This window comes from Pagrus pagrus, assembly GCF_965226575.1.
Source record: "Pagrus pagrus genome assembly, chromosome: 6".
NCBI lineage: Eukaryota > Metazoa > Chordata > Actinopteri > Spariformes > Sparidae > Pagrus > Pagrus pagrus.
The window spans coordinates 24,777,517-24,804,505 of NC_140190.1; the positions used below are offsets into that span (position 1 = coordinate 24,777,517).

The 26,989-nt window shown below is 41.5% G+C and overlaps 1 protein-coding gene across 1 annotated transcript in view; it reads right to left on the bottom strand.

The window, feature by feature from the left end:
* The window catches only part of cachd1 (cache domain containing 1), a 92,766-nt gene that overhangs the window by 26,038 nt on the left and 39,739 nt on the right, over nucleotides 1-26,989 (bottom strand). The window contains exons 3-10 of the mRNA XM_084354265.1: nucleotides 23,777-23,925; nucleotides 16,187-16,293; nucleotides 9,363-9,489; nucleotides 7,793-7,937; nucleotides 7,476-7,692; nucleotides 7,192-7,341; nucleotides 3,266-3,550; nucleotides 2,508-2,657 (exon numbers count right to left, since the gene is read on the bottom strand). Of these exons, the coding sequence (XP_084210391.1) occupies nucleotides 2,508-2,657; nucleotides 3,266-3,550; nucleotides 7,192-7,341; nucleotides 7,476-7,692; nucleotides 7,793-7,937; nucleotides 9,363-9,489; nucleotides 16,187-16,293; nucleotides 23,777-23,925 (1,330 nt within the window). The remainder of the gene's footprint in view (nucleotides 1-2,507; nucleotides 2,658-3,265; nucleotides 3,551-7,191; nucleotides 7,342-7,475; nucleotides 7,693-7,792; nucleotides 7,938-9,362; nucleotides 9,490-16,186; nucleotides 16,294-23,776; nucleotides 23,926-26,989) is intronic.

A 26,989-nucleotide genomic window follows, 5' to 3' on the forward strand; every position in this document is an offset into this window, starting at 1 on the left:
GTTTTTTATTTTTACATGGTTCTAAACCTCAAAGAGTGTGTGTGTTGCTGTGTCGGAGAAGCAGCAGGTGGGGCGGCTCACACTCTTTATTAAGAATCCATCTGCCGTATTACACAAGGCATCTCTGTCCTCATAAAGGGCACATGGAGAGGACCACAGCATTCAGATAGATTATACATACATCTATACATAAATCAGTTTGGGTGCTTACTTCTTTTCAACATACACATACATTTAAAAAGTCACAAGATAAATGCCCCACATATTTTCACTTTACTCATCTGCTATTTTTAGTTGCAGGTCCGGAAGCCTCTTGTCATCGGTGTACTCACCTAATCATATTTACCTACGCTCTAATTGGCAGCAGACGATTTAAATGCCAGCTAATAACCTTAATTGGACTCATTTGTCAATGTTGGCCAAGTCGCAGCACTAATAAGCACGCTGCAGTAATAAGCTGTAATTTGATGGCATATTTATTACAATAACAAACATTTCGGAGGTAAGAAAAAGAGACTCATTGAGTGGCGGCGCAGCGGAGCAGAACTCACACAGCTGCAAAAATTCACCTGGAATAATTAAGTTTAATAGTGAAAATTCTGATGCTGAACACTTATCTAACTGAATATCTGTCTCTGTTCTCGGTTTTGCTCCACGACGCTTCGCCTCACCTCTCACCTACGTCCCTAAATATTTCCCCTCTCCTCCAGACATCACGCGAGCTTTCATTTCATTTTTTGTCTTGTTCCAACTTGTTTTAATTATGCCTTCTTCTTGCCTCATGTCAGCATGGCACTGCCTCCCAGCCCCCCAATCACACACAAACCCAGTCTGGTTATTGTGTTGTTTGTTAGCAGTCAAGTTGGACATACCTGTCCTCCCTGCCTTAAGACTCTTTTTTAGAATAGACTTAACTTTTTAGATTAGACTCAACATTTTGTGTATTACCGTGTTTTTTTTGGTTTGCTTTTTTGCAATGATCCTTCAAATGTGGTAATCAAAGACTTGTTACAAAGATATGGAACACATGTAGGATATTTTAAAATTTAACAATACAATTTATCATCTAAAATGAAGCAGGATTTTAATAGTCATAAATTACCCCAAGCATCTATCTGCATTATAATTTCTACAGGTTTTCATATTGGCGCATATCGGGCAACATATACGCTGATACTGATATATCCATGACACGCCAGTAGCAGCTGACTGATATACGGGTTAGGCTGTAGTTAATGCTGTTCTCTTCTATGTCGGGGCTTAGAAGTGATGGATGCAGTGAGCTTTCAGGAGAAATCTGAACAGGGGGCATGTCATCATATTGCCATACTCATCCACCTGCAAATGTAAATGTAACCACCAATGTTTTAGCTGTAAACACAATAATAAAATCTCAATTTCCACCAATTTTAATTTTTAACATCTGGTTTAGGCTGCAACTAACCATTATTTTCATTGTCAGCTAATCTGTTGATTAGTATCTTGATTAATCGATTAGTTGTTTGGGCAGTAAAATGTTGAACGATACTCAGTTTACTGTCATAGAAGAGCAAAGAAACCAGTAAATATTCACATTTAAGAGGCAGGAATCAGAGAATTTTGACTTATTTTCATGAAAAAACTACTCAAACCGATAATTGATCAATACAGTCTGCGCTTAATTTAATAGTTGACAACTCGCGTTGCAGCTCTGATGTAGTTTTCATCTCAAGTACTGACAAATGCCATGTTAAAGTTTTCATTCCATTAAAGTCGCTGCTCTTCGGGCCTACAGAGCTCAACTTACCTGCTCTACAGCACCAGTGGTTTGAGTCAAGACCCCCTCAGCTGAGGCCAAAACAAACCGAGACCGGACGTGAGCACTACCGCCCTGCACTGTGGCATGCACTGAGGCATGGCTCAACAGAGGATGAAATGCCAAAGAAGTGCCAGTGTTACCAAGAAGATGTCAATTGAGTCTAATATGGGATAATGGCTGTGGAGGAAGTTGAGACAGACAAAATAAAGTGGAGCTCCACTTGTATGTGAAACAAGAACAGCAAAATACTCTTCCGTGCAACTGTTTGGAGGGTTGCTCCGAGGCTGTGACTAATAGAGATTGATACCCTGAATGTGCAGAGGAATGTTTCGTAGACCACTGGAGTCTGTTTGACCTGCGGCATAATTTCGATTCCTGATTGTTGCTTGTTTTGTTTCTGGCTTGGAAATTTAAGCAACAGGCAATGGGCGACTGATTTGTTCTGCTGTATTTGTTGTCTTACCCTGTAGACCTGTTATTACAGAACATGGAGGAAACTTTATTTGGAGAACAGGCTGTCACGGTTTTTAAGCCTTGTTTGGTTGTAAACCTGCAAACACTGCTCATGCGGCTGACCACAAGTTGGAAAAGGCATCACATCCTGCACTGCGGTAGCTAGTCCTGCTAATTCTTACGTGATGAACTTGTGGGAAAGTCAGGAGCCCAACAGAAAACATCTGAACACCTCGCCTGTCTCTATGTTACTGACCTTTGTTGTCAATGAGGAATGTGTATGAAGCCAGTGAGTCTTGGTAGTAGGTGACATCCTCCAAGATGTAGGCCAGGTTCACGTCCACCCCGACCACGCCCAGGAGCAGGTTACCGAAGTAACACGGCCGGCTCACGGTCATAATAAAGCCTGGAGACAGGGACAAAAAATCTAAATTAAGTTCATGCAACATCTCTCTCATCTTTCTGAGCTCGATGTGTGATTGCAGTTTAGTTCTGATGAGCTTAGAAGGAGTTGTTGGGGAAGATTTGGAGATGCACTGATTCACTTCCTTGCAGAGAGTTGAATGAGAAGATCATTACAACTCTCATGTCGTATGTGCCTAAAAGACTCGAATCAAAGGGAAACAGGTTGCCTGACTCTGTTCAAAGGTCATTTGGGCCAAATTTGACTCAAGATGCTTCTGAGATATCGTGTTCACAAGAACGGGACAGACAGACAACCCAAAAACATAATGCTTCTGGCCATAACAAACAAGGAAGGAAATATTAAAAAGCCTTCAATAAAATGGCTAAATCTATTTTTAAAAAGCTATCGTGCATGGATTGCCTTCTTGTTTTAAAGTAATATTTTTCCCTTGTCTGCCAACAGCACCTGACACATTTGATCTACATTGGATTACGTAGAGTAATTCATTCAGCTGAAACTTGCTCTGGTTGAGCTCCTTCGTTGTTCAGGCCAAAAACGGAAATTTATTTTAATATCCGTCCAGACTCAGTTACAACCAAACCACCCACCATCTCCCATGGGGTCAGAGTAGGGCAGGCTGAAGCGGGCCAGGTCGATCATGCGGTTGGGCAGGTTGATGTAGAAGCGGCCCACTGTTGTCTCCAGGTTGCTCAGCTGGTTCAGTACCATCATGCTTCCCTTCACCACCGGCATCATGGAAGCTCCTGCTGATCCAGACGATGCCGCCAAAAAGGAGCGGTCTCGGTCGGACATTCGGTCGACGCCGTACTTCACCGAATTCTGCTCGGCAAGATCCCTCAAGAAGGCCAGCTCCTTCAGGCCTGTCACTCCCTCTGAGGAAGGAGGGGAAGGGATAGAGAGTGAGTTTAGGACATGACGGAATATGTTTGATTTAATCAAGCAGGGATATTAGGAACAAATCCATGACTGACGGCCTGGCTTAAGGGCCTATTGAACAGGGTAATTGTGCAACTGGAAAGAGGAGGGAGTGGCTGAAAGGAGGTACAAAGAGTAAACAGATCTTCAGCAAAGAGCACATGACTCAAATTCATATTATAAAAGGGAACCAACTGCTCTCTTTCCCCTCTAGCTGTAATAAAAACAAAAACAATTCCTTCAAGAAAAGGAAAAAAAATAAATCTGCCACCAAACAGGCTGAGTTCATCAAGATTCTTTGAAATGAGAAATGCGTCTAACCTCCTGCAGCTCACACAGTAAAGCACTAAGAGGACTGCATTAGAGGGGATCATTAATCACAGTATATTCTATACATTGCCACATGGATTACTCAATCTTTATTGGCATCATCAGCAGAGATATTTCACACATGCAGGTCCCGACTTGGGATCCTGCGCCATGATCTCTACGAGCTTTATTCATACAATCCCATGCATCTGCTAAACCCAATTGTCATCTGTGAAGCTCAGAGATCACAACACAAATAAATCCTTCATTACTTTAAAGAAAATATGCAGCTGAGACATTAATGCACAGCTCAGACTCTATCTTTCCAGGCCTCGTAAGGTCATTTAGAGGAGAATGGATAACCACGGCTCTGCAGCTGTCACCTGGAACATTTGGCATCCAGCGACCTATTGGGGAGGATAGAGCACAGAATGTCTGCCAGTATCCACTCATTGACTGGATTACAGCAGAATCCCGTTTTAATGCCAAGGCCTCACTCTGCTGATCAGCACGCTGGGCGACTGACGGGAGGCAGAGTCGTCATGGGTGGCAATGTCAAACGAGCACAAAGGAGAAATGTTGCTGACGGAACGGGTTTCTGTGCGCTTTAATTTAGGAGGGAGTGTCAATTAGGAAAATCTAACTCTCAAAAGACACACAGTTAGTGTTTCTCACTAAAATGTTGTGTATGTATTATACTGTCGGCTATTTTGTGGTAATTATGCTGAACCTTTCACAGCTCGTCTGTCATCAATCTTTCCTCATCACTCCTTACAACAGCAAGTCATCAGTCCATCATCACCCACTTACTCAATCTTTGTGAGTGTGTGCAACTACCTTGCTCAGATGAATAAAAAAAGTTACATCAGAGGAGATAAAAGACTTAATATGCATGATAATATCTAAACGTTCTAGATAGAGCCTAACAGTGGTGGGCCGTATACAGTTTCATCACCATTACTGGTGTCACGCTCTGCTAGGACATTCATTTTTCTATACCGTCATTACCATGATAAATGTTTTGAGGCTGTGATAACATGCAGTTAGAGGGTTACACATGCACTCACTGAACTAGTTCGCTATTGCCGTCTTCAGTAACACAAACATGTGGAAGATAAACAGAGGACCCCAATTTGGCAGTTGTCGTCTGCAAGACTCACACAAATGTCTTTATCTATCTGATAAAAACACCATCTGAGGAAGTGAAGACCCAGTGGATTCGCTTTATTTTAGATGGACAGCCAATTAAAAAACCAAAGTAGCAGGTTACACGTGTGTTTTTTCAGATCGCTCTTTGTGGAACTTAATACTGAAACTCAAGCTCAGCCGGCTCTGTTGTTTAAGGTCCTTCTGCTCTGTGATCCTCGCCCAGTATGTGTGTCTGTTGGTGACATATATAAATGTACTTGATTGACAGACTGCACTTCACTGACTATTGTACTTACTCACATAAATATACCTCGCTTTTTCTGCCAAGTAAATGCTGTCGAGGTGCCCGGTCCTGCCCTTTGTCTAACTCTGAGAATAAATGACATTACATTTATAAACTATCCTACATGATCAGGCAGGGTTATCCTCCCAGAACATGTCTATACATGCCTGTACCTCATCTTTTTTGCTATTTGAAGCCATAAATACCTGTGTTTTTTTTCTTTATCTAGATATAGAGGCAGAATCATGTTTGAGCAGAGTATCCCTTAATTTTCTAATACTGCGATTCTATACCATCACCGTAAAAACAAACAAAATATTGTGATATAAATGTTAAGTCATATCACCTATACCTAGAGCCCACGTTTTGTTTCAGCCACGCATCATAGTGCCAAGGGACTGCTGATCTCCTCCAACAATCAGCACTTCACATTTGGCAGGGGATGCAGGGAATAAGACACACACACCATCAGTGGGCCTTTCAGCTGCGTGCACCAGCATCCGCAACAAAACAAATGTCTTTTTGGATATGCAATGCTAATACAACTCAGAGGACGATAGATTTCTGCATCCTTTTCATCATGGAGCTCTTTAATAATAAACAGCCAAGGTCCTCTGTCAGTCACACACAGAGTGAGCAGGGCAGCCTTTGAAGTCTCACTCTGCCCTCTCTTAGATGTACCTCATTTCCATTCTCAGATGCAAAAATGATTTGTAATAATGGTGGACTAATGCATGCACAGCAGGCGTGAGTGTATGTGTGTGTTGCGGAGGGAGGTGGGAATTAGATGGGGCAGATGGATGGACAAGGACAATGAAAGAAGAAAAGGAAGCATACACACCACAACAACACACACATACAGGAAAAAAAGCCTTTGAGGTTTCTGAGCACCTCTCAACCTTCAGTCTTCTCCTGAGCACATTGTGCCCAAGAACATAGAGGCGATATATCAAAAACACGGAAACAGCTCCCAGCAGAGCAAAAAAAGAGAAGCTCTACATGTGTGCGAAACTAATGACAACATTAATAATCAACATTAATACGGAGAACACGTGACTCATAAAAGGCCAGAATGGTCCATGTTCAATGGTTTTGTACTCAATTTCTAAAAGATCTGATTTTTCAGCTGAGATTCTGTTCAAAATACCCAAGTGAAGTAAAACAATCACATATTCCAGCTAAGTGTTGTAATACATGAACTAACCTGGAAGTCTATAGCTCTTTATTCAGTTTATTTAAAGGGTAACTCCACCAATTTTACACATTTAAGTGTATTGAGAGGTCTTGGGGTTTTCTACTGCATATCTGAAAAAGTAATATAAAGCCTTTTGTGGCTCCAGAAGAAGCTGCATCTGATAAATTGCCTCCAGTGATGTCCCTCAATGGCTAAGTTGCATTGTGGGTAATGTGGGCATCAGGTTTTGAAAAGCAGTCCACTGGTCTACCATTGAACACTGTAACACAGTTGGACACATTATGGACAGTTTAAAAACAAATAGTCAAAATGGATACAGCAGGACCAGAGATATCACAGTTTTTATTCTACGTATTCTTCTTCCTTTTCAAAACCTAGTGCCTACATTACCCACAATGCAACTTAGCCACTGAGTGGCATTACTGGAGGCAATTTGTCAGATTGCAGGCAGCGAAATCTTGGTGGTAATGGCGGGATAACACTAACTTTGAATCATTTTGACATTTACTTTCAGTTCACTTGCTGCAATAGTGTCTTACAGCAGAAAAAAAACTTAATTTTTTTTGTGGAAACAAACTCCAGGTGAAAATCAATCAAAGCCACTCAGTAAAAATAAAAAAAATAAAAAAATCAAGGTTTAGTCTTAAATACGAGTGACCTACCATTCATGAGAGCGTAGGTGAGGATCATGACCGAGTTGTTGAGGTGTCGGTTCTCCTCTCTGACCACACTGAGCGTCGCTCTCTTCTCCTGCTCGGACGACTCTCGAGTCGTGATACCAGAGGACAGGTAGATGATCACCATGTCTGTGGCTGTAAGAAGACAGAAACAAACACAACATTTATATCAACTGATATAAAACAAAATATCCCCATAAAACCTTTCCACAAGAGCTGGATTTGATCCCTGAGGCAGGACACATTCCTAATCTGCAGCGTTCTCTTACTGGTGCTCTGTTTGCAGAGACTGCTGGTGTTTCGGAGCAGCTGGAAGGCCTTCTGGAAGCCCGCTGCGTGCTGTGTGGCTCCATCAGACGCCTTGATGTTGGAGATGAAGGTGCTCATCTTCCTCTTGGTCTCACTGGTGGCTGGAGAGAGCAGACTCTTATAGCACTGGTCCAGAGAACAGGAGCGAACCGTCTCTGCCACTGACAGGATGGAGATCTGGAGGAGTGACAATGACATTAAATGAGAAAACACGTGCAGATTGAAAGTGCATTCTTCTAAATAAAGCAAAGTGAGAGGAATAATCCCTTTCACTAACCTTGTCATGTTCATCTACGGCGTTGAGGATGACCAGTGCAGAGTCCCTGGCGATCTGAAGCTGGGTGTCGGTGACAGACGCTCCGTGGTCGACCATCACCACGATGTGTTTAGACTGAGGACGCACCGCAGACACATACACAGGCCTGCAGCAACACAAACATGCATGTCGAGATCAGACACTTGACGACTCAGTGAAATACATACATCCTCAACCCACTATAAACACATACTGTGAGAGCCTTTGTACACTGATAATGAATATAATACAGGCAAAAATTAACTGGTTAACAACAGATAAAGGTGCATCAACTGTGGAAACGCATGATGTAGATTCCTTTGAGCAAGAGAAAATGCTTAACAAAAGCCACGTCTTTCTTTTTTCTTCCTCTTTCTTTTGTCATAGTTTCTTTTTTTGTCCAGTTTGCACTCAGCTACAGTTTTCATAAGAGATCTCCACCCTTACTGTTATTTTTGGTGGGTGTTCAACATTTTCTGCTCCTCACGCCGTCACTGCTGAGTAATATAGGGAAAACCATGTGTGCACGGCTTCCTACAGCTATACTGGAAACCTTTAAGTTTGCCTGTTTGTCCTGACTACAGACGAGTACAGTGTAGATGACCATGATAAGGCTATGTTGTATGCATATAGATAGAAAATTAAAAATATATCGATGGTTACGCACATCAATTTTTGCCTATTTTTGCACTGTATTTTCACTAGAGGAACTAAAAAGCAACGTGTCAATTGATGTCACCAAACCAAATCTAAACCTGGACTTCATTTCTAAAACCCAAAGAGATTTTTTTCATAAATGATGAATGAAAATCCTCACAGTTCAGAGGTCGGAACCAGCAGATGTTTGATATTTTTGCTTAAAAAATGACTGAAACAATTAATCGGTTATCAAAAAAATTGGTGATTAATTTTAATTTGATCGACTAATCAATTAAATCGACCTATCAATGCAGCTCTAGTGTTAATGTATGTATATTATCAGCTTAATGGGGCACTAAGGGGTGCAGAGGGTGGGCCGGTCAGTGCCAGTCTGTGTGTGGTCTGCTGGACAAGGAGACACTAACACAAGGCGGAGAAGGGGAGTGATGTACTCACAAAGCCTCACTCACACTCGAAGCGAGCCAAGAAACGTCATTTCTCTCATGGCTGTACGCTCGCTCACTGACTTGAACGGCAAGGAGGGAAAAAAATCCAAAATACAGCAAAAAAAAGCACCAGGAAGACAAAGGAATATAGAAAGAGAAGACGAGAGAGAAAGATGTCTTTCAGTCGTGGCCGCAAAAAAACCCACAACACTGAAGGTGTGAAATTCCAACAGGCTTTAGCGGTACAGAGCCACATTCCTGCCACGGGCATGTGTGGTCAGGGTGTGCGAGGGCGGCATGCCATCAGCTCGCCCTCTGAGCCACCCCACAGCAACTGACAGAGAGGAGGGGTGACGAAGAGGACGAGGGCAGAGGGTGGAAGAGTGTGAGGACAAAGTGAGTCCTATCTGCTGAGAAACTGTGTTTTTGAGCTTGATGATAAAAGAAAAGCAAAAGTTGGTCTATACCTGCTGCGGTGCTCGTAACTGCCCTTGCACTGGAACTTGTGGGCAGGGAAGACTGTGAAGATGCCCTCCTCTGAGCTGAAGTACTGCCACTTTATCCCCGGGTTGGACTTCAGGTTGTCTGCCAACACTGCAGAGGGAAGAGACAGAGAGGGAACAGCAAATATGTTAAAAATGAGGGGAGGATAAAGAGACAGAGGGAAACAGGGAGGGGGGAGATCAAGGGAGGCAAAAACAAATTGGGAAAGGCAGGAGGGAAAGAAAGGAGGTAAAATGCACGAGTACATAAAGAGTTCAGCACTTTTGAGAGTTTCTCTTTGTTTAGATCAAACTTTAATGTTACTGAGCACCACAACTTCTTCCAGGAGGGAGACCTTTCAAGTTCAGGAGTTAACTGTGATTCAAGTGTGAATCAGAAGTGGTGAGAAAAACCCCTTGCATGACAAGATCAGTCCAAAAAACAGAAGTTCATGGATCATGCAGAAGAAGTCAGACTTTTATTTGACATTTTCCTTGTTTGCCATGTTGTATTCGTGTACAGCACTTTGTAACTCTGTTTTTGAAAAGGGCTACATAAATAAATGTATTATTATTATTATTATTATCATTATAGCTTTTACCTGACACACTGGCATTTTACAGTAACATTCAAGCTCTTATCATGTACTTTCAAGGTATCTATCGTTTTGGCTTTATCATAAAATCCAAATTGCTTCTATAGATGCAATTGAAAAAATATAACCCTAAAAGGTTTCCTTAATACCTACAGCAATCAATATATTGCAATAATATCGTATATTCTCATTTTGTTTATTGCACATGAGTGATAGTGTAGATGAAACAGCAGATTATGTTCAAGCATTTTGCAAGAATAATCCTAACCTCGAAGACATAAGGGTTAAAACTCAGCATTTTCTAAACTTTCAAGACTTTTTATGAACCCTGTTTTCAGTTTTGTGCCTGATTGGAAATTAAGATAACAAGTTTAAATTTGTTGATTTAGGACAGTCCTGAATTACAAGCAGTTGTCGCAAATCCTAAACCCTGTGCTAAATATCCCGAAAATTAGACTAAAACAGACTTCTGATTAGTTACAGCCTAATAAAACATTAAACACTGATCATTGCGAATGTTTGCACTGGCTACACTAGTACATAGCAGTACCAGTGTAGTACTGCCGATACAGTACGAGTATCGGCAGGAGTGGGGAGGGAAACACCAGTGGATTACTGATACCTCACGCATTGCAAACAAATCGTTTTGCAAAGTCTGCAGGAAAGAATTTGGCATTTCGTCGTGAGCACGCCCACCCCCGACTCCCGTCTCGAATTTCAGCCAATCGAAAACATGTTTCTTTGAAAAGAATGACTACTACTTACTTTGGGTAATCACAATCAATCATGTTTGAGAGCGGCTGCACACAAACTGTTAGTAACTTTCCTCTGCTGAACATTAGTGCATTGTTTTCTGTTATTGGCCTGTTAACACGCACTTCAGTTTCTGCTAAGCTGCCAACTTAGGCATGACAATTACATTCTGAGTGGACGTTTACATACACATGTAAGTTCTTTACCCATTCACACCTCTGGTGGATTAAATGAACTCAGTGAAGAAGAAGAAGGTTGAGCTGTTGGATGACTGCAGAGTACAGTACACTTCTTTCATGTGGATACCGGATGCAGATCGGTGTGTCACAACTGTGACTGCAGGACAAGCTGAAATAACAGCCTTTACTACAGCCTCTGCAGAGACACTGAGTATTTGCTCAACACTAGCAGAGATTTTTTTTTTCTTTTAAAGGGTCAACAGTATCTTCACAGAGATCCCATCACAAAGCCGGCAACTTCCCTTCCGCTCGCTGCAACACAAAACGGCCTTTCACAAAGAGGTGGGGGGGGGGGAGGGAGGACGGAGCGAGAGGGACACAAATAGAAAGTTTGGGCCCTTTACCAGGCGAAAACAGAGGAAAGAAACAGAGCGTAGCCTTCAGAGCGGGCTTCATCAGAACACCATGAAGCAATAAATCGATTTTCAGGGGCTCACGCTATAGGGCTCTCAAACTACATAACCACACAGGACCACAGCTTTCGTCTGGCTTGAAATGAATCAAAATATTCAGCCCAATATCAGATTTTCTCAGAGGAAGCTTGGTTTGATTTTTACCAGGTTTTTCAATGTTTAATTTCTTACAGTTAATAAATATTCACTGTGGTTTCCACAGGTCATTAGCAGCTCTATATATTCACCAACTATTTTGACTATTTGTTATTCTTCAGAGGGAGGTTCCCATCAACTTATATCTTGTTAATTAAGTCTACAGTCTTTGCCAGACATGCTAACCGCCCTCTTGCATGTCAGCTTGGTCTAAAAAGTCCTCAAATGTGGTTTTTGGCTTGTGATCGCATTGAATTAATCGTCTGCTAAAGAGAACCTGCTTTGAGCTTTTCCAACCCTCCAGCGATATTATGAGCCACAGACATAGTTCTTCTATGAGAAGGGTGAAAAAAATCATACGTAAGAGACGCAAATCCAAAACAAGTTAAATGAACTGTAAAATCATCCAACTGCCAAACATTACAAACAGCACCAAATGTCTACATTGACCCTGCAAAGAACCTTGTTGAGACACGACAGGTCCTTCCATCATCCCTGACCCGTCACTCTATCCATCCCTGATGCTCATATAAACAGGAAACACTCAGTTGTGTTGACAGTGGAAGAAGGGCTCTATATACATCTGTCAGGCTACAGTGCTCCACTCTGCCACTGATGTTTAGAGCTCCCCAGAAACAGATGGACAAGTCAAGAAATAGGACCCAAATGACACCCTTTTCCTACAGCTGTCGTGCTATGGACTAGTAAATGACCTGCTTTGATACATGTGCATCTACATCCTTACATAAACAAACCATATGTAAAGCTAGAAGTATCACACACTGAGACACAATGATACAGATAATGCAAAGAAATCTGAATTGCTAGACAGTAAGAATAGACTGTCATTTATAGGGAGTTATAAACCAGTTGTACTTTAAAATCTGGTAACATTACAGCATATTTTTCTTTGTTGTTTATTCTGCTTTCTCTCTGTACGAATGAGGCCCTGTTTACGAGGCAGCAGCTTTTCTAAAAACAGAAAGGTTTTTCCTTTTAGTTTTTAAAAATTTTCCATCATCACAGATCTGCGATCAATTGAAAACGCTGTAGTATGCATGCCAGGCCAGTAGGTGGCTGTGTAACTTGGAAATTAAACACCACGGAGTAACACCACGCACCTGCACACACCTGCGTTCTTCCACAGAGCGGTGAGCCATCACATCACAGGAGCTGCATATTGCCAGTTTAGACGACAACGATAAGGGTAGTGTATTCAAAAGATTACACTCTGGAACCCAAGTTGGCTTTTTCAAGCTCCTAAAATGTTGCACACCATTGCTCTGACCAAAGGCCAACATCAGCATGCTAACATGTTAGCGACGGTAATGTTTACATGCTGATGTTTAGCAGCAATCAATTAAATAGTAGTTGAAATACTTTAGTGGGGATGACAGTGGTGGCCCAAAAGCCAGAGCGACAGACCAATCGACCTCGTCATCCACAGAGTCCCGGTGCTAGCACGGCTTACAAAGAAGAAACCGAGATAAAAGTAGACTGCAAATCATGATGATCATCTGCATTCTGTGTCTGGTGCTTGATTTGTACTTCTAATCACGCAGTTTTTAAAGTAAACCTACTCAAGTCAACCTACTCTAATCCGTTTGGGTTCAGTCTCACTCTCACTTCAAGTTCTGTTAGCTTCGTGCAAATGACGGAGAGGTCTTGTAGTGGTGACAAATCAACTGACTGGACAAAAAAAGATTTGGTTTATTCTTCCACCCATTCAATTTCAATTTTGTCTCCAAGCTTATCAAACACATAACCAAACAACTTGGCATGGTGAACACGAGTCAATGTGCCAACGTGTTCCAACCTGGAATTGGAGATTAACTAATGCACATATGGTTCAGTTCCTGAAAAAATGCACCTTTTTGCATCCATCCAAGAAGTGAGGGTTATAGACGGCAAGGAGGGAGAGAGCATTGGAGGAACGATAGCAAATTGGAGGAGATGTAACATCAGAAAGTCAGAGAAATGGTTGAAATTGCAGGAAAAAAGGCTGCAACTAGAATAAAATGGAGGAGGATGGATCAAACTAGTCCTCCAATCACACAGCACTCCAACCAACTCCCGTCTCATCTATCTGTCTTTTCACTCCCACCTGCTGGTATCACTATTGAAGCCTCCCACATCCACTATCTCTCTCTCACCCCCATCCTCCAAAAAAATAAATAAAATGGAGGATGAGAGAGCACAATATAGTCTTGATACAATTACTCCATTTCAATCAGCTCTCACCCCTCCTTTCTTCCTCTTCATTCATCATTCTCTCCCTCTCAATTATCCCTCCCTCTCTCACCCGCTCTCCCTCCCCTCTGTAGCTGCTTGTTTAGACTGGGCTGAGACAAATGGGAGAGAATGAATACGCTGGGAACGTAGGGGTCAAGGAGGGCTGAGTGTGAGGGACAGGGAGAGGCGAGGGGAGGCGGTGGGGTAACTTGAACTCGCCATGACTGGCCTGTAAGGAAAATAAAACACAGCCGATGGTGACGTGTTATGAATGGCAGTCATTATGAATGGTTTGCAGAGAGAGGAGCAGGCTGGGAAGAGGTTTGGGGGGCAGCAGCAATGGGATGGCAGAAGAAGAACAAATGATGTTGGACGTTCCTGGAAAAAAAAAAAAGGAAAAGAGGGGCCATTGCAATATCCAGGGTGCAACGGAAGAGTAAAGAGTTCAGTACGCTCAAAATAAATTAGTTCGTATCAAGTGTCCTCTGAACGCAAGTAAAGGTGCTTATCTCCATTTTCCAATGGCCACACTTAAAAAATAGGATGAAAAAGTTGAAGTCTAAGATGCAAAGAATCCTACGAATGGGGCTTACAGCACAAACTCTGAGTTAGCATTTCCTAAAAGGCCGTCGTGGTCATAGAGAACTTCATTTTTTGTCTTACTTTCTCACAGACAAACACATGGACAGTCGCTGCAGAGGGGCATAACGTTTCAGGACTCAAGGACTTTCAAGAACTTCACTGGAGCATACTGAGGTCTTTAAGCAGTCCCTCGAGGATTTTGCAAAGTTCCTTTGTGACTATTGTTTCCAACATAAATTAATCTGCAGCATTTTTTTAAACCCTGAGCTAAATTTGCAATATTCTTTTGTATTTTTATAATACACTGTGGTAAGTAAGCTACTCAGATAATTGAGCATGCTGGTGTAACTTATTTCTCTCTGTAGTCTATAAGTCAACCTCAGTGCTTTGTACCATGCCATACAGGATTGTCAACAAGCTCCGCAAACCAAATTGGGTTTGGTTTGGGTATTATATTAGTTATGTACTGGGAGAAGTTTGTTTCTTGAAATGATTAGCAAGTGGGTAAGCACTGCATGACATGACAAGTTATTGGGAAACCGTCCCCCCCGCTATGTAAGAAGCTGGATTTTTATTTGACTCTGGTAAAAGTGGTTATGAAATTGATTTCGTTTGGGCAGAAAACTGCAGTGCTCGGCTTCTAAATTGAACAATTTGGTAGAAACATCTTACTTACAACAATCTTACTTGCAAATCTTACACAGTTTGGTACAACTGCTCTAAAGGTTGAGTGTGCAAGATTTAAGGGCAAAAAAATATATATATATTTATATAAGAATATAATATACATAATTATGTTTTCATTAGCTTATAATCACCTAAAATTAACATTGTTATCTTATACTTTACCTAACCTTCTAACTACAGTACAGTACAACAACAACCAAACAATCACAAATTCCTTGAGAAACTGGTGGTTTTACAACGTGTTACTGAAACTGGAGGGTTAGAAGACACAGGGAAAGTGTTCTCAATATTCTGGGAAATTCAGCTTGTAAGCATCACAAACGCAGACGGAACATACCATGAAGCAACCAATGGCAACAGAACAGAAAAACCAGCAGGGGAAAGTTGGCCTTTGCCCGGTTGTTGGGCAATTTGGTCCATTTTCTTCGTAATCAGATGCAGACCGACATATGTGGTGCAGGCACATGTGGGTTTTACATTGTAATGTTGTGCAATGTGCTGACGCAATCTGGAGCCTGGATAAATGTATTGAGGGAGCAGTGAGAACACCATCAAACTGTTTTCCACTGCTCTCTCTTGTATGACTTCTGAAGCTGAGGTTGGATGTATGGACCATCTAAACAACACCAACACGCCTGATTTTTGTGACGGCTGATGCGATTTCCATTTGAGGTAAAGTGAGGACAGAACTGACAGAGCCCTTAACAACAAGATGATAAAAACATATCCTGCCAATTGCAGAAAGAGTTCAAAGTCAACCGGGTGCATTTGATCTCAGGCTATAAAAATCATTTTGAAATCAAAGGGAGGGAAAAAAACAGATGAGAGGCAGAAAGAGAGGGAAGAGAGTGCAAGTGAGGAAGCACTGAAGAGACTGTAAAATCATCTCGTTTAGAAATGCACAGCTAATTATTTCTATCTCAGATCAGTGTCCCCTCCTTTTAATATTTCAGATGACGAAGAATAGAAAAGATAACAAAACTTCTTAATTAAAAACCGTTTCCATGGCAAACGCTGTTAAATTATTCAGCATTTGGCATGCAGTCCACAGATTCCAAACTTTAAATAGTCTAAGCTTTGTGTAGCCATGTTACATTTGTTAAACCAGGTCAGTTTGTAGGCTTCATCTGGTGTTTTTGTGTGTGTTTTGTGTTTGTGTGTGCCTAACAAACCTGAGTTGAGGTCCCGTCCAGGGTTGAAAGCTCGGCTGTTGACGGTGGGGGAAAGTCTGTCGCAGCAGATGGTCTTGGAGACGTTGGTATTGAAGTTTCCATCAAATCTACACACACACACACACACACACACAAACAGGCAACATTTGAGAAATTTATAGAGCGTGTCCGGCTCATTTGTTGGTGGAGCGGCGCTGACTTTTCTCTCAGCACTAACAGGTTTACTATTCCACTGCTTTGTTTCCAATAAAACCAAACTGAAATACCTCTGACGTCATTGTTTTAATAAGACAGCTTTTGACTGAGAACATGATTTACACAAACTTTGAATAAATCTATGTGAAACCATGAAGTTAATCCAATTATGTGAAACATCTGTTGAAACTAATAGCCCCTGCTTGTTTCATTTGAGCTGAATTGTAATGGTGGCTGTATCATCTGTTGCCCAGACCTCCTATAAAAGTCCAAGTTATGGCAAATGAATAATATTTTCCACAGAAAACTGCTGGAATTCTGTTTTTCTCCCAATGAAGATCATACCCAGTTCCCAGAATACATCTGAATGTGATTGTAGGAAAGGCTGCCTGCTCAATCTATCAGTCTCTAAGCACACCTATCGTCCAATTCAGGGTTGTGTCATTTGAGGATGACATTGGGACCTGGCGACTACGATCAGAGAAAATTCTAAAAGAGTTTTGAGACATTTGTATCAGTCACATCAGCCTCAAAATGATACAACAGAGCTGATGCAGAGTCAGATTGTTTGCTTGCGCTTCAAGACTCACAAGCTTTGTGGCATTGTGATTTATGAAGTATTAATGAGCCATGAAATTTAAATCTTCATCAACCAGACTGTCTCTGTGGTGTGATTATCATAATTCTTAATCTGATTTTGCACTAAACAGCAATACTTTCTAGCACACTCTCCCTCTTATGTACTAAATAATGTGACTGTTAGCACTGAGGATACGTCTCTGATGACTTGCAAAGCTTTGACAGAAAGGGGCTCAGCATTATTCCCTTTATCTGCAATCTGAATGAGCTCAACATCAACAAATGAATTGTTCAAAAGTGTCATGTTAGTCATAATTCGCAGCAGGGTTGCTTGCTTGCACTCTCAGTGGCCCCTCTAAAGAGCTCTGCTGGGGTGTAAAAGATTTTGCAGTAATGCAGTGTTGTCCTTGAGCACACACACCCAAATGTGTTAAAGAGGTGTCAGAAGAATGAGACGAGTGTTGCAATCAGCACATCTTAAACGCGTGGATTTTATATATGACATCTCCGCACATCTCGTCTTTCAGTCATTTGTTTTAGTGTTGAGTTATTTTAAAATGTCTCGTGTGTGTGCATGTATTGACGGTAAAGCTCAGTTTCCTGAGAGCACATATCTCTGGAGTTAAGAGCGGACAAAAGGGGAGGTATGCAGAGGAGCAGCCCGCTCTGCACTGCACCAAGCCTGGGTGCTTTGATCCTTCCATCCCACCAACTACAGCGCCCTCCCTCCCTTCCTCTGGCTAAGCAAAGAACAGACACACATGTACACATTTGAAAACACACAATGCACACACACACACACACACACACACACACACACACACACACACACACACACACACACACACACACACACACACACACACACACACACACACACACACACACACACACACACACACACACACACACACACACACACACACACACACACACACACACCTTCTTTGGCTCCCTACGCTTGCAGACCTGGCAGTGGGCCGGTTTGATTGACAGGTGCTCTGATGTACAGGCTGCATTTGAACTTCACTCATTTCGAGTCCCATAAGGCCAAAGTCATTACCATTCTCCTTCAACCCACTTTGCATAGAAGGGCTGGGCAGGACGCTCAGCAAAATGTGTGCCAGATAAAAAATACATTTGCAGCCGCTTTGAATTCCACATCAAAAAAAACATATGAGAGAGCGAGAGACAGAGGGAGAGAGAGAGGGGGGGAGCAGGGAGGAGGCTGAAGCTGATCAGACATCTTAATGAGGGTGAAAAACAAAAAGGACAGACACATGCAAAAAACCAACGACACAAGCCTGATTTGATTTACAGAATATAAACAAATAATCGTGTCAATCTGAACTCTTATCCATAAATGTTCCAACAGGAAGGCTTGCCGCGTTAAATAATTCTTCCAATGAACATGCATATTAATAATGCATTGTAGGAATGACTGCTTGATTACCATACCTCCCAAAAGGGATATTTCTCCATGCAGTGATTATAAAATTATCCTGAAGACAATTGGACAGCATCAGTAATAGGTCTGTGAGGTCTTTGAGTTCTGACTGAAACCTGACATCGTCTCTCTGCTTTTTAACACAATATGAAACTGAAGGAGGTCCTGCAACAATTTTTACAATTTTGGAAATACAAATCTTCAGTCAGACACAGGAGGAAAGACATGATGGCGAGTGTCTTATAGTCCTCTAAATAAGGCAACACCTGCTGTGTTCGGCAGTACTAGCCATCCCCTGTTTATATAAACCCATTATAGTAAGCTGTAACCTGCAGCAGGAGCCATGTATATCCACCGAGGAGGCAATCATACGCCATTCAAAAAGCCCAGTGTGCACAATTACCTTGAAGAGGCTTGCTGTTGTGTGAGCTCCGACGTCAAGAGTAATACCCTTTCTAAATGTGTTTGCAGTCCCTCGGTGAATAACAGCGGTGCAGGCAGCATGCTAGCTGCAGAATGGAGAGTGCTTAAAGAAAGTGCTATCCAAACAGATTTGATTGTGATATCAACATGCAAAGTGGAAATGGATTTTGGATTGAAACGGGAGAAAAAGCTCCGGTTTATTATGATCCCGATGGACTGAACTGAACTGAACTGAGGAGTGTTTCTAATATTTTGGCCTCCCTTATGTGTGTAAATGGAGTCAGATTAAATATTAGCAACACCTTTCAAATTCATACAATCTAAAACAATGATTTTGCAAAATTATGTGAAATAAGGAATATTATGACGGCTTTTTGTTGCATCAACCTCCAAAAATCCTCATTATTCTGTCAGCAGCAGTTAATTTCAGTTGAACATTCTGTTGCTATTAGCAACCTCTACTAACAGGGTCCAACAGTCAAACTGACGACCACCATTTTGTCAGATTTGTGGCTTAACAAATATTGAAAGACATATTTTATCTACTGCCAAAATACCATTGTTGGAACATTGTCTGTAGATAGATTCTATAGCTCGACACCAAATAAGAGAGTGGCTGTTTAAAGTAGCAGAGAGTGATGAACAGTGGAGTTTGTGCCAGGGTGCCCTCTGGCACTTGGAGTAACTATTTATGAATGCAGCCGTTGTCTTTCTGTGTTCATTTTACTGCTAACCAAGCTAACCATCTGTGGCTAATGTGGTGCTAATACAACCTGAGCTGTGGGACAATTATATTAGAGAAACTATTCAAAATGTATTTTCAAGGTAAACCAAGAAACTCATAAATTGAGGAAATCCCCTGACTTTTATTTGACCAAAAGATTACACTGTGGATCACCAATTCACACACTATTAAACACAGCTGCATTAGGATATGTCAGAAAGAAATACTCTGGCTATTGGTGATCATGCATTCAGCTGAGATATTGGACGATAAGAAAAAAAGCTAGAAGGACTGAAGAAATGGAGGCATGGAAGAAAGGGAAAAGTTTGACAGAGGCATGGACGGAGCAACAAAAAAGAGAAGAGTGAACAAGGTAAGAGGAAGAGGTTGACATTAACAGAGGCATGTGGGGAAAGAAAAGAAGGTCTGATCGTGGCAGGACATTTACACCTGCTAAGGTCACTTAAACAACCCCCCTCCCCTTCCAACCTGCCTGGTATTCTGCCATCTCCATCTCTAATGTGCAAAGAGCGGTATCATCCTCGTGCTGAATGAGCAACCAGAACATCAGCTTGATCTGAAGCTCTTAACTCTGAGGAGCTGCTCACTGGTGCCACATATACTCTTGATCTGGACAGTAAATCTGCCAGTAGCTCAGATGGTGAGAATTCCTCTGCAGAAACAGGAGCTCTGTATTAGCACTATGTTGTCTTTAATCTTTATGTTTAATTTACAAGTGAAGGTACTGGAAATTCTGCAATATCATCCCTCATATGATATTACTACAGAGCAATCCTGTGGGCACTGGAGTAGTTAGGCATCTGGTGCTCTGTTTAGCAACCCGGACGCTTGAAAAATGTTGGTGGCTGCTGTGTTGGGACACAGCTAATGCAGGTGTGCAAGAACATTTGTATACTTTTATTTGAAAAAAATCTGCAATTAATACCTCGACCCTTTTTAGGTCTGAGGGAGTTTTCTCAAATTTTATTATATGTAAACTGTAGTTTCATCTGCATTTCTGGTGTCTATGGTATTGGAAAGTCAAATCCTGATTCATGAAGAGAGATCAGTATCTGCCACAAAAAGCAGCATGGTTGCAAAGTATTTCTTGAAATTGTTCTAGACACAGTACTCGAGGTAGTTATGGCACCGACTGTACGTAAAGCAGCACCCTGCAGTTAGTTTTGAGTAAAATGTCTTGATAACTGGAGAGATTTCACTGACATCCAGAATAAACCTTCATATTTCCTTCAGGATAATCAGTAATTGTTTTGGTGGCTTCACTTTTCATCTTGACCTGAAACCTTTCAGCACTGTGGATTTGTTTGAGAATACAGGTGCTATTTGAGAGTAAGTCATGGGAAAAACACGGAGGTTTAACAAACTTGTGGTCAAACACTGTGATGTGGGCATGGCCGCAGGCAGCTGGACAGGCCCGGTCATCTTCAGGGACACCTTGCCATGTTTTGTTTCCCTCCACATTTCTCCTTTTCTATTTTGGTAGATGGCTGTTTGTTTGCCTCTTCAAAGAACTCAGGATCATTTGAATGGCATTTTCCATCCACAGTCCATTTACAGTTTATCTCCTCTTGAACTACTGTTGAAATGAGACTGTTAAATGCCATCTGAGCTGCTCCCAAGCACACTTCTCACTTTTACAACTGCATATCAGTGGAACTGTTGAAATGAGCACCTGGAGCATGTTAAAAATATAAACACACAAACACACATGCATAGACACCAACTCTTCCAGTCACATACATTTGCTATTTTCAGGCACAGCCCGTCGTTGAGAGCGAGCAGTGATTAAAGCATACCACCGGGCACTAAGCACTGCCCTCTGTGGCCTCCCTGTGAAATGATAGCCTGCTAGCTTGACGGCTAACAGACATAGACACCCTGTGAACCACCTGATCCCCCTCTAAACTGGCTGACCTGACTGAGACCCCCAGAAGCAGCTGATGCCCGAGACTAATGAAGGACACTCTGAAGAGGACCACAGGGAGGGAAATCCCGTCCCGATTCAGGCATGGATCCTGCTCAGCCAGGAACATGAGGCCTTTAATGTCCACTTTCCTTCGTCTTCTATTTAAACCTTTTTGTTCTGCATATTATGCCTTTATTAAAGGAACAGATCACACAAAGGTTGTTTAGGAGAATGCTGCAATGCTGTTTTACTGCAAAGCTCCAGAAATAAAATGTTTTGATGACCACTAAACTTCACTCTGAGTAGATGAGTAGATAATGACTGAATTTTTATTTTTGGGTGAACTGTTTTTTTAACTGCTTTGTAAGCGAGACTGGGGATGTATTCAAAAAAAATTCCTTGGGTGGAAATGAACTAGTTACGCTGTGGTTGATCACAGCTGGATTGTACTGCTAAAATGTTTAAATATATATAGTACGACTGATACTGGATGTTTGAGGCTATTACCAATACTTGTATTTGAGAGTTTAAAAAATATAAAGTTATACATCAGCCTTTTTTCCCCATAAAGCACATAATAGAGAATATTTGTGATAAGGATCTCCTGATTTTTCTTAAAGATTTCTGGCAGCACATATAAATCAGCTGAAAGATAAACCTGTCAGTTCTTTCAAATGTACTTTAAGCACATCTTTGGCATTCCTAGGCTGTAAGTTCTTATTGCGTACTAGCCAGCATATTCACAGATCCTGATGGATGTGCAAAACGCGAAAAAAAATCTGCTGGTAATTAATTAGTCCAGATCCACTAATAATTTTATCAGCAACAACGATTTTGTTAGCATTTCCTATCAGTTTTAGACATTCAGTTGGAATATATCAAACCCTAACCTAAAGGGTGCTTGTTTCTTCAGCTAACTTTCATGATGTGCAGTACTCAGGAAGAGAGAGCTGAAATATTCTACATGCTGCTCCTGAAAGTATCTCACTACCCCACATAAACCCAAAAAATGAAAGCAAGAGAGCTCCGTGTCTTTTTCCTCCCCTGAGGAAGATCCTTTGAAGTTCAGGGATCTGTCAGACTCAGCTTCAGTTTGGTATGTCCATGATCTCCCCACCACCACCACCACCACCCATGCGACTCCCCCTGCATCATTCCATCCTTCCTTCCACTGTCTTATATAATATTTCTCTTATATAAACTGTCTCTCAAAGCTGTCAATCCAGGGTTTAGACTGCATATGTCTGGTTGTTAAAACAACATGTTTGCGTGTGAACAATTGCTGAATGCATGTACGGTATGTCGTGTGCATGATTCGGCTACAGGTGGCCGATGGCCCCCAGCCAGGCGGCCTCCACTCTGCATGACTGGAGAAAGGGCAGGTGACCTTGCAGCCTGTGAAGTCTGCGGCGCGAAAACTTCAGAGAGCAATAACTGGTTACATCGGCTGATAAAGGGGAGGGGGATAGACAGAAATGGAGAGGTGGGGGGGATGAGGGGTAGAGACAGCTGTGGCTCTGTAGATTAGAACTGAAAGCAGCGCTCTCTCTCTCTCCGAGCTCAGCTTTGAACTGTGTTTTTGCCTGCTAGAGTTGGTGATTGGCTGAAAAGCTGGGTCTACGGGACGGGGAAATTTTAAACTCTTAAAGCATGCGGGCACCCTTTCCACAAAGCGCCATGGAAGAAGAAGAAGAAGAAGAAGAAACACAATGAGGATAATACGCTGAAATTGAATTTTGTTCAAATTGTCATTAGCAACAATGACAAGTTTCATGATGAAATCAAAAATCTAGTGAATACAAGTGGATGCAGACACAGCCATCAAATCCTCCAGGCATCAAAAGACCTCATTAAACACAAAGCCCCAACATCTCCCTGCCTCCCTGGGCTCCAAGTGCCATAAAACTTTTTAATGTCAAGGTACATTGCAGCAAAGCAACAACTGGCACAACTACTGACTGCTTGAATAGGTTCTGAAATTAAGGTAGCTGCCAAATATCAGAGCGTGCCAGTACTGCTCAAGGCTGTAAATTACGTGATGTAATCCAATGGTGATCAAAACATGTTGAAACAAAGGAGAGACGGGGATTTGTGTGTGTGCAGTCGAAGCATAAAGCGATGTATGGAGAGCTGGGTGCAGGTGCTAACAGTGGGGGGTGGGCTTAGAGAGAGTGAACCTCCTGCTGAGACGATTGTGAGAGTGTTATGAGAGAGACAAAGCACGAGACGTGTGTGTGTGTATGTGTGTGTGTGTGTGTGTGTGTGTGTGTGTGTGTTAAAGAGAAAGGTACTCACTCCATCATCGATGCAGGTATGGAGCAGCAGTCCTGTATCGCAGTGAGTGGAGAGGTGAGGTGAGCGGTGTACGAGGCCTCCACCACCTGTTTGTTCCTGTTCACCACATCCAGGTAGCGGTTGAACTTTTCACGGATCTTTTTGGCCAGCTGCACAAAAGAAACACAAACACAGACTATTATTAGTGGTGACGCCTAAATTGATGTCTCATTTCCTTTTTTTAAAATCTGCAAGACTGATCAAGAAACCTTTCACTCTCCAGGCTAGATGGGATATTATCCAGCCCCCACTCTGCCCAGGTCTGACAAACATAAACAAGCTTAAAGGAGACCCAGGACTTTGTTTTTTCCTTTCCTTCGGTGTGTTATATTAGGTTCTTGTGCAAGTGAAACAGAAGGTTAAAGAAGGTCAAAGTCTGCACCAATAGAAGCTCCTCTCTCCCGCAGAAAACATTGCTCCTGAAACGCCTCGTCAGTAGCCCCCCTTTAATCCCGTGACTTTGTGACATCACACTATGTCACCATGTCAAACATTTGCATAATTTATGACTATTGCTAGTTTAACAAGTAGGAAATAATCTAGCGCAGCTGCTCTCTTCAGGCGTGTGTGAGCTGACCAATCAGAGCAAACTGGGTATTCAGGGTGTTGAGCATTGAAGCATAATGTCTCCAAATGATTACTGGTATCACAAGGAGCTTTTGGAACCTTTGTTTGTTTATTATATGTATAAATACATATACGGGCGTGTATGTAAATATATTCATATATAATATGTGATTTATTAATGTTACATATAGTATATCGACTTGCATATAGTTAGATGGGAGTGTACGAAGGTTCACAGGTTCAGGAATAGAAGTAAATTGATTATGATTAATTACTGAGTTGTGGGGAAAAATGACAGCCACAAACACACTTACAAACAAACACACACACACACACCTGATTAAACAACAAAACAAAATGTGTGATCATTCTGTCTGTCTGCAGTAAAGTTGGTTCATTTGCTTCTTTTTTTTTTTTTTACATTCAGCTGGTATTTCTCTCCACCATTAACAGCATGAAACACTGTTTTCTTTTTATTGATCTCGTTTTGCCTGGACCCCCAGAAAGACTAGCTAACACTTCGTGGAAGCTAATGTGGATCCACTTAAAAAATAAAGAATAAAGTATCTACAGGAGTAAGCACACACATCCAAACAAAGGCAGACAGCTCAATATTGCTGAAACTTTAATAAGCCTCTTCAAAGACTACTCATTTGGTATCGTCACCTCATAAAAGCAGTGATTACAAGTTAGGTTCTGTTAACTGTGGCTGCAAGGTGTTGTACATTAATAGCACATGTTTGTGGAAATAATGACCCTGAAGATCAACAGAAACCACTGACTTCCTAACTTCAGTGTGTTATGGGGCTAAAATGATCAGAATCCCTTTATTTGTCACAGCAGCCAAAGGACAGTAATTACAATAAACAATAATAAAAAGTAAAAAATAAACAATATAATAAGAAGATAAGAATAGAACTGACTCGTAAGCATCGTGCAGAAAGTAGTATAAGTTTAAAATTCCAGATTTTGTTTTGTTTGTATTTTTTGCAACTATGTTTAACTCCACATCATTTTTAAAAGTTAAACCTCTCAGGAACACTTCATACACTACTGTCACCAATCGCTTCGATAAGGAGACATAAACTCATACATACAAACATTTGTACAGTTCATCACAATGTCACAATATTTCAGCTGCTTTCATTTGTTCTTTGTCTTCCTGCCTCCTCTGTTTACTCATTTTAATTGGCTATATGCATAAAAATTGTAGATACAGCTGAAAAAAATAAAACTGACCTGGACCTGCTCTTCTCTTAAGACATAAAAGCTTTTTTCTGTCTTTCCTCTTTACTGTATCTTATTTTCTGCTTATTCAAGTTCTGTTTTTCCTCAAACAAAAAAAAATGCCACTTTATTTTCTTTGCTACTTAGTGCACTCCCCCAAACCCCTTCTGTGTTTTATCCCTCCACTGTGATCTCTGTCTTCTTCTCTGTATTTATGTTTTGAATATAAATAGTGAACTTCCAAATTTAGCCCTCTTTTGGCAACAATGGACATCAATGTGTTAGACTTCTACATCGGTGCAGGCAAAGCGACCTATGGCACCTTTATTATATCCATTCTTATACGTTCCTGGCAGCTCTGGTTGAAAAGCTGACTACAGACTCTTATGTAGACAGTGTTCAGGTAAACTGTTAGACGGACATGTTTATACACACATTCACTCAGTTCTGAGCATCTAGACAAACGAACACAACTCAATAACCACAAATGAAGCAAAACAATATCAAAGATGCCCAGAACTGAGGCTGCACTAAGTGTGAAATCAATCACTGCTAAAAGCACGGCCGAATGATGGATGTCTGCGGCCGGAAAACAAACAACACTCTCCATTTCCACACCGCAGCACACCCTTCATCGTTTAGTAAAAAGAAGAGACAATAATCCAGTATAAGGTCCCTACTTGTTCCCTAGTGAGTTCATGTTGTACTTTACCTTTAAAATGCATGAAAACCAGAAAGCAGGAAGGAGAAAATAAGTGTGTCTAAACAGCCAATTCAATCAGTGTTTACTGGGGCCCTTAATACAGGCGCCTGGACATGCATACATTACACTTTGTCTTTCTTCCTCTGGTTCTGGTCGAGCACACATCTCACAGCGCTCTTTCAAAACAGGGTTCCAGCTCCTTTGGGGAAACTAATAACCAGCTCTGCAGCAGCCTCCTGGGGGACATTAATAACCAGCGCACCACCGGCTCTTCACAACAGGTTCCTGTTCTTGCTTTCTTTTGCCAAAATGCCTCGAACAGGAGGTGATGGGGGACAGTGAGGAACTCATATCCACTTAACCTTCAACATCACATGCATGTGATCTGTTTCAGAGTATTCTCTTAACTTGAAAACTGTCACATGATCCACAGGTTTACTCAAAATCTGTTCGAGAACTAAACTCTCGCAGTTACTGGTTTGGTTTTGGTTTAATTAAATTTTTAGTCCACCATTTTTACTCTCAGATTGGGTGATTTTTCTATTCTTGCAATGATCAGTTTACAGCTAACAGAGCTGCCATCTGTCTGTGATGTATGTGTTGCTAATATAACGTTCTTTTTACCGTTAAGGTGTTACGAGTTATCTTTCTGTGCACTTTTACTGGATTAATCATGT